Source organism: Diadema setosum, chromosome 10, assembly GCF_964275005.1.
Source record: "Diadema setosum chromosome 10, eeDiaSeto1, whole genome shotgun sequence".
Taxonomy (NCBI): Eukaryota; Metazoa; Echinodermata; class Echinoidea; order Diadematoida; family Diadematidae; genus Diadema; species Diadema setosum.
Window position 1 is genome coordinate 28,826,765 of NC_092694.1, and position 8,138 is coordinate 28,834,902.

Below are 8,138 nucleotides of genomic sequence, written 5' to 3' on the forward strand. Positions count from 1 at the left end.
TGCCACGACGAAACATGAGTACATTTCAGTGCGTTATCAGACTAGTTACGATAACGCCAGTAGACCGGCTCGTCATATGCATCCAAATATATAATTTCCCTTCTGATGCTACGTTTCAATGTTTGGATCCGATGGCTTTTGTTTATCTGCTTTTTGCATCAGTCTTTTCGATGTCGGACAAATCTCGGGCAAACTCATGTTTGAAGAGAACGACTTGTGTTTCTAAAGTATGAATGGAAATAATTGAATAATAATAATAATAATAATAATAATAATAATAATAATAATAATAATAATAATAATAATAATAAATGACACTTATATTGCGCAGCTACTATAATAATATACTTATTATTATATGCTTACTGCTTGTAAAAAAAAGGTTCATTTTATCTCAACGAGCTTTCACATGCATGACATTGCCGCAATTATAACTAGCAGGTGTTGTTCTATATATAACTAATAATACTGTTGTTGCTTCTGTAGCTTTTACTGTTGTTATTGTTGTTGCCTTACTTCTCTTGATCATTACTGTATTCTCAGACGAGGAGACACTTCTGGGATGTCCATTTGTGCCCACGTACATCTGTCTACAGGCTGCTGGGGCTATTTGTCACGGTAAGAACCAGTGATTAATCAAAGTGAAAACAGCTGAAATGAGAATATTAGATGTATCATTGTGTGCATGTAATACAGCTATTATACTAAAGAAAAATAAAACACACACACACACACACACACACACACACACTGTAATATGCATTAGAGACATAACATCATTTCGTGAGTTTTCATGAGTTCAGTTGGATTCAATTCAATTTAAATCTATTTTCCTTTTTCGACAAAATAAAAGTTGGTTTGTCGGCTGTTTGTAGAAAATATATTGTAAATGCATGGAATATAATTTGAAAGAAAAAATAAAACAGAGTTTAGAAAAACAGCGAAAAGGTTTCCATAACTAATTTATTGTTTGAACATATACACTGTACCGTACCGCCCGATATTTCAAACGCATGCTTATCAAATGGATATGAATTTCTTCATGGCTTTAGGTCCAGGATATCTGGGCTGCTACCACGACAACTTCGGTGCCCTGACGTCGACGCTGTCGGAGAACTACGTCATCGAACCCGATATGACTGTGGAGCGATGTCGGTCATTCTGCATGAGTCGACATCTCCGTATCGTCGGGTTGAAAAACGGAAATGTGAGTTTCCCCCGTCTCTCCTTATCATGAGATCATAATGATGTAGATCTTTATCATATTGTGTTTTTGTCTGCACAATCCATAAGCATATATCACAGTCATCTCGCTTTCTTTTAAAATCAAAGCGTTTAATATATAATTATCATGGTATAGTAAAAAGCACAGTCATCTAGCTTTCTTTCAAAAACAAAATGTTTCTTTCAAAAACATAGTTATTATGGTATAGTAAAGAACAATCAATGTATCCGGAGATCTTATGTATCAAAACTACAATATATCTGTATCCTGATCCGTATCTGCAATATGTATATACATACAAGGCTCGAGACAAAATATTTTTCTCTGGTGCCTGGCCCGTTCGGACCATTAAAATCTGTGAACTTTGAATTTTGTTGGCCCGAAATAAAAGGAAATATCAAAATTTATTTTGCATTTTAGCTACCCGATCGATCCACCGGGCCACCGCTAATGTCGAGCCCTAATATCTTTATTGTCTGCATTTCCTTATCTACTTCTCTTTGTTATCTATCGATTCAGCTGTCAGACTCTGTCTTTCTATTTATCGAAATAGTATTGTTATGTATTTTGTAAAATTATGATTCTCGGGTTCAATATGTCTAGGCGTGCATGTGTGTATTCATAATCTGTGTGAAATTTTCGATGATTTTGGTGCCGAAGTTTCTTGAAGGGGACCAAAGAAATAGAATCGTATTATTATCTATCTATCTATTTACTTATCTAAATATACATACATACATGCATGCACACATACACACATACAAACATGCATACATAGTGTATACATACATGCATACATAGGGCCTACATAGATACATACGTACGTACATACATACAGTGTACACACACACACATACATACACACATACATACATAAATACATACATTACATACATACATACATACATACATACATACATACATACATACATACATACATACATACAAGGACATTCATTTATATGGATACTGATATATTCGTATGCAGGAATGTTACTGCGGCCTGTCAGAGTCTGAGCTGGCAAACCACGCCCGGCTGTCGGACGCCGAGTGTCAGGCCGTGTGTCCGGGCAACAACAAGGAGGTGTGCGGCGGGGTGCGGAACGGAACGGACAAACTCTCCGTTTTTGATGGTGAGACTTGGAAGCATTAAAAATATTCAAGACGGCCACCAAAATGGCAACCAAAAATCTTGAATAATTTAAAAAAAAAAATCCTCACGGATCCATGAGTAGCGCCAACCAGACTCGGAATGAATATCAATCGAATATCATTTGTTTACCATCTGTAAGGAAATAATTATATTGGAATTTTAAGTTTTTGTTTTCCACCTTTAATATATCAAAACCATGAAGGATGCAAGAGATGCATCATCCAGATTCGGATTCAGCATCTCCGAAAAAGGTTAAAACCATGCCTTTCTTGATTCAATTTTCATCATTTTATGAGGAAAACAATAGAAGTAGTATAATTTTTATTGGACGACATTTAAATATTTCAAGACCCTGAAGGATCCAAGAGCTGCATCGTTCAGATTTCGATTCAGCACGTTGGAAATAGGGTTGATACCATCAAAAATCATTGGCCGAACGGTGAAATGATTTTCGATTCAAAATCTGACTTTGACATCCCGACTATGAGTCTGTTATCATGTCGTGTGTACAGTATGTGGGAATCACACCGTTCCCATTCATCTTGAAGATTGACGTACAAATGATGCACGGGTGAGACTGCGTTGCTGGGGATCGATGCAGACAGTGTTCGAGAGTATTACAATGGTGCAACGTGCACGGGGAGCAGCCATCTTTTATAAGACCTCTCCAACTTCCTTTCCTTTCACCAGTAAATCTTGGCGAATGCGTGAACCCGGGCGCGCCCGAACACGGCAGACAGCTTGAGAGTAGCTACAAGTTTGGCGACATCGTGCTCTTCGAATGCCACCCCGGCTACGAACTCGTGGGCGTGCCCGCCATCCAGTGCATACTCGCTTCCGGCGGAGATGGTCAAGAGGTGATGTGGAGCACCTCTATCCCATCATGCTCTAGTGAGTTTAAAACGCTATATATATCATTATATACATATATATATTATTGTGATTGTGAGAGAAAGGAAGGAGAAATCGGGGCGTTGCTTTGACATCATTATTCCTCTCACTGTTCCTCCTTTTCGAAAAAGTGCAAGAGTTGAAAAATTGGTCTCCGCCGGGAATCGAACCCGGGTCTTTGGCATGGAACGCCAACGCCTTAATCGCTCGGCCACGGAGGCGTCATAGCGGTTCAGGGAGACCCAAGCTCGACTATCCGACGGACCAACCTTCTAAACCCTTTATGCGAATTTGCTTGTTGGGGCGAAGAGTTTTGAATAACAACCAGCCGCGTGTCTCAACTGGATCTTCTAATGAGATTCACGTACCGGTGAATTGGGATAATGTTTTTGCGACAGAAATCATCGCTACAACAGCTTTTTGGCTTCTCCTAAATTGATTTTGCATGTTGTGAGATATGACAAAGGAAGGAGAATATAGTGTCCAAACTGCATTTTAGCTGACATTGACGACTTTCTTTTTAGAACCAACATAAGATACGTATATAGAGTATGACATTCTTAAAATACTATCAAACAGCATAGATACACCGAGTTATTCCAACCATAGGTTGCTGATCATTTTTGACAACAATTTAAAGATAAGTACCTTCCAAACTACAAACACAGCATTGCGCACACGCTCACTTTACTACAGCCTACAGCCATGTAGTATCAAATACTTGGAATGACAAATAATTTTGCTCCATTGAGCATTTGCAACATAGCCCTTGATGTTCTATGGGATTAACCTAAAAGGTGAAAGGTTTATGTGAAAGTTGGTTTTCATAAAAAACGTGGAACCGATTACGATGTATTTTTTTTTTTGGTAATAAATCAAAATTTTAATCCAAAGATGGAGATTGTACATTGTATGTGAACAAGTCAAAATTATTCGTAATCATCTACTATGATTTTGCAGAACTTCCATCAACTTCAGCACGACCGATGACTACGCAGAGGACAACTTTGCCTGTGGAGACGACGACGCCAAGCACGACCTCGAAATCGACAACGGAGAAGATGACGACGACGAGACCAACAACTGAAGCCACCACGACCACGAAACCCACTACAGAAAAAATGACAACGACCGTAGAGACAACAACCGAAGCGATGACGACGACGGAGACATCAACGACTACGCCCAAGGCGACAACCAAGGAAGACCTGTCGTCTACGCCATCCATCAATGAGACAATGTCCTCCGCTCAGATGCAGGAGACGAGTGCCGTCATGATGACCACCCGTGATGGAGAGGCTTCGACCACCGAACCGAAGACGCAAGAAAAGAATACTACGGAGATCTCTTCCACGCCGACACCGATGACTACGAAAACCACATCGGAGACGATGACGATGGCAAGGGAAAGGGACAATGATTTTTTTACAGATATCATGATAGACGAAGGTAAATGTAAGTGTGAAGTTTGATATGAATTTGACGACGCATAACGCGTTGCCTCAAACTTTCATAAGCAAAACGTTCGTTCGGAGATAAACGCTAAATGCTTGTAACGAGGGAAAATCAGCCCTCCGCCCGAAAGAAAAAAACAACAAAAGCGAATGAAATAAAAACTCTAACAAACGGGTAAAAGGAAACCACATCTTAGAAATGATAATGACTTGAAAAAGTAAAAAATAAGTACTGGACGGTAATCTGTCTAGATTTATCAATTATGATATTGAAGATATTCATCATCGTGTCGTTGTTGAAGGAATAAGAATTTTTCTGTTGCCACACAAAACAAGGTAAATACAAAATGTCGTAAATCCTTTTCGTATTTATCTCGCTTTGTGTGAAAACCGTGAAATCTTAGATTAATCAGTTCTTCACAAAGTCAGTCAAAAGAATACACAAACAAAGTAAATGCCAAATCCGAATTTTATTCTTCATAATCTGTATGTGTTGCCAGTTTGAAAATCAGCTACAAATAGGAAGGAAATACACTTTTTATATTTCTGCATTGTAGACAAGTGATTATATCTGAATAATAAAGACTCAACTGAATAAGATGTTTTACTATACCTTTATTATAACACTGCCACTGACAAAAGCACCAAAACTCAGGTACGTGGTTTCATGGGTTTGATATCTAAGAAAAATGATACCGATAATTTTAGAAAAACTCTGATGTCGATTACTAGTAGTTGATTTGAAGGTTCTAACTCTATGCTAGGAACCTGAAATGAGAAACTAGATTCACAGAATAAATTCTTACTTTACGTGTGTATGTGACCATGCATCACAAAACGAACAAAAAGTCGCACGCACTGATATTGTGTGAGGATTGAAAGTAGGTGAAAAGGGTCAATTTCGTCAATCTTGACTTTTTTATATTTTCCAAAAGAGCAAGTGTTCTTCTACATTTTGGTTAAAATTTGGTGTCATAACGTGAACAGGAAAGTGTGTTTTTAGCAGTTTATCTCGAACACTTTTTTTTTTGGAAAACACCCTGTACACACTCGTCACTTTCAACTCTAATAACTTTAGACAGGATGATGCTGCTGCTTTGAAAGTTGACATCTGTTATGGACAGAATGTGTTAATGGAACATGCACAATTTCAGCTTAATCTGATAATCCCTTCATTGTGGTTAAACCGGTGGGTTCATCCTGCTTTTTTGTCCCATTCATTGCACAGGTAGCACGGCTTGGTGAAGATTAAACCCTTGAATAGACCCTGTGCTTCAGAGTCTCTTTTCTCAGTTCACACTTTTCTAAAGTGTGTGCTTTCCTTCCAATATTTAGATAGGTTTGGAGGGTCCATTTGATTTGAGTTATACCTCATTCTGAAGCTTGAAGTCTGCTCTTTCAGAATATGCTCTTAACTAAAAATGCATGTTTGGCGACTTTTCGTTTGTTTTGTGGTGCAGGGTCACGTATAGTGGTTAGATTGTTTTCCCCTGTGAGTACGTTAGTGAATAATTCTTACAAATCCGCAAGCACTAACAACAATTCTTCCGTTGACTGATCTTTCTTCTCAATAGTCACAGAGCCTGGAAACAAGACCAGCATCAACGAAGCGCAGACAGGTGAAATTAGTAAGTGCTGTTTGACTCCATGGGCTTCCAGATTTTTTTTTTTCTGTTCTTCAACTTATTTTTTTTTTATCGATATTCTTTTTCAGAGGAGCACCCATTCTACAAAAAAAAAAGGTCTTTTCAGTGGGTCCCTCCACAAATATCTCATCTTTTCTGTAGCAATTTTAATCTTCCATGCATTAGACTTAAAGTAAAATACTTTTTTGAAAATGGTTTTCATCATCGCTGAAAGAGACCCCATAAAATCTGAGATTCATTCGCAGCCATCCCTATAGAATATGTATAGATATTTCTTATCTCAGTTCAGATTACCTGGTGACTGGTTCGATTTAGGTGATTTTTTTAAAGAATAAGTAACATCTCAGAGTCCTGTGGGAAAGAGAAATATTGAGGATGCGAGCAAGCAGTCACATAAAACTTTTTAGATTGTGTTCTGCTTTGCACCAATTCGTCGAGGACCATTTGTCTGAAGTCAACAGCTCAGGACTCGATCCACGTGGATATTAATCCACCTTATGGCTACAACCTTACCACTGGGTAGGCCCTGAGGTAATGATCTTAATAGGAACAAAACAAATTAAGCAATTTGATAAGAATCATTGCGTCGTCACTGTTTTGAAAAACGTATGATGCTGATGGCTTTTTGTATTTTTCCACTTTACATCTCTGACAGGTTTTTTCGATATGATCTCGGAGCATCTGATCCTCATAGCTATTGGAGGAACATTTCTCATCCTTCTGGTCCCCATCATCTTTATCGTCATCTTCAAAAAGGCGTGTAAGAGGAGAAGGTAATAATCTTCAAGTCATTTTTTCTTTGGTTTCGTTTTCATGATGAAGTCAGCGTAAAGACAGAAAGGAAGAGCCACTGTTTTGTTTTGTTTCGTTCCGCTTTGTTTGTTTTAAGGGCTTTTTTTTTTGGCTCCCTGAATATTAGATGCCAACTTCAACACATCAACAATTCATTTTGCATTTTAATACAGGGGATACTTAAAGTAATACAAGTACCAATTATAACGTAATTCTACGGTTTTCATTGATTTCTGTCCTTCCTAAAATAAAAAAAAAAAACAGAGAAATCTCATAGAAAATGCAATCTTATCTCGCTAGTACACTTTCTATGTTATACGTGTTATAAGTGAAGAAATTTGCTGAAAGGGATAGAAGATATCGGTTTTGCCCTGTGACCAAGTTAGACAAAAAAAAAATTAATGTGATGAAAAATAAAGGCAATTGTCGACAATATTATGTAAATGACTTTATATTTCCATTTTAGTTTATTTACTACTAATGCAAAAATAAATGTGAAATTATGAATTGGCAACATATGTCATTCATACCTTTGTTTTCAATGTTGTTGCTCTTGCTACGCAAATGAAGGAGACCCAATAGGAAAGTGCAGATCGAGCGATCGATTGATTATCAACTCGGAAGTGAGGTGACGGGTTTCACGTACGAGCCCCTGGCCACGCCGCGACCTCGTTACCAGTCGTTCCGGAAAGGTTTCAAGCGATTCTCCAAGCGACCGTGGTCGGACCGCGAAGAGGAGAGCAGTGACGAGGAACTGTGATGACGTCATTGATACTGTTGTGTTACCATGGTTACGAGCACAGCGTGTTTGAACTCATTACTCATATAAGACTGTGTTGATGACTAGTTTAGTGGGAGCCTTTCTTCAATATTTTTTCCCTCGTTTTTAAAAATTTTTCTTTGTCTGCAATGTAACAGACCTACAGTGCTAAATCCATCAGGGGCGATTACATGCAGGGTACCACGAACTCGAAGTT

The 8,138-nt window shown here is 38.2% G+C and overlaps 1 protein-coding gene across 1 annotated transcript in view; it reads left to right on the forward strand.

Annotated features, from left to right (window-relative positions):
- Positions 1-7,921, forward strand: part of LOC140233919 (uncharacterized) — a 29,344-nt gene extending 21,423 nt beyond the window's left edge. The window contains exons 4-11 of the mRNA XM_072314008.1: positions 544-618; positions 1,053-1,207; positions 2,214-2,358; positions 3,069-3,269; positions 4,230-4,718; positions 6,298-6,351; positions 7,025-7,142; positions 7,732-7,921. Coding sequence (XP_072170109.1) covers positions 544-618; positions 1,053-1,207; positions 2,214-2,358; positions 3,069-3,269; positions 4,230-4,718; positions 6,298-6,351; positions 7,025-7,142; positions 7,732-7,921 — 1,427 coding nt within the window. The remainder of the gene's footprint in view (positions 1-543; positions 619-1,052; positions 1,208-2,213; positions 2,359-3,068; positions 3,270-4,229; positions 4,719-6,297; positions 6,352-7,024; positions 7,143-7,731) is intronic.
- The last annotated feature ends 217 nt before the right edge of the window (positions 7,922-8,138 follow it).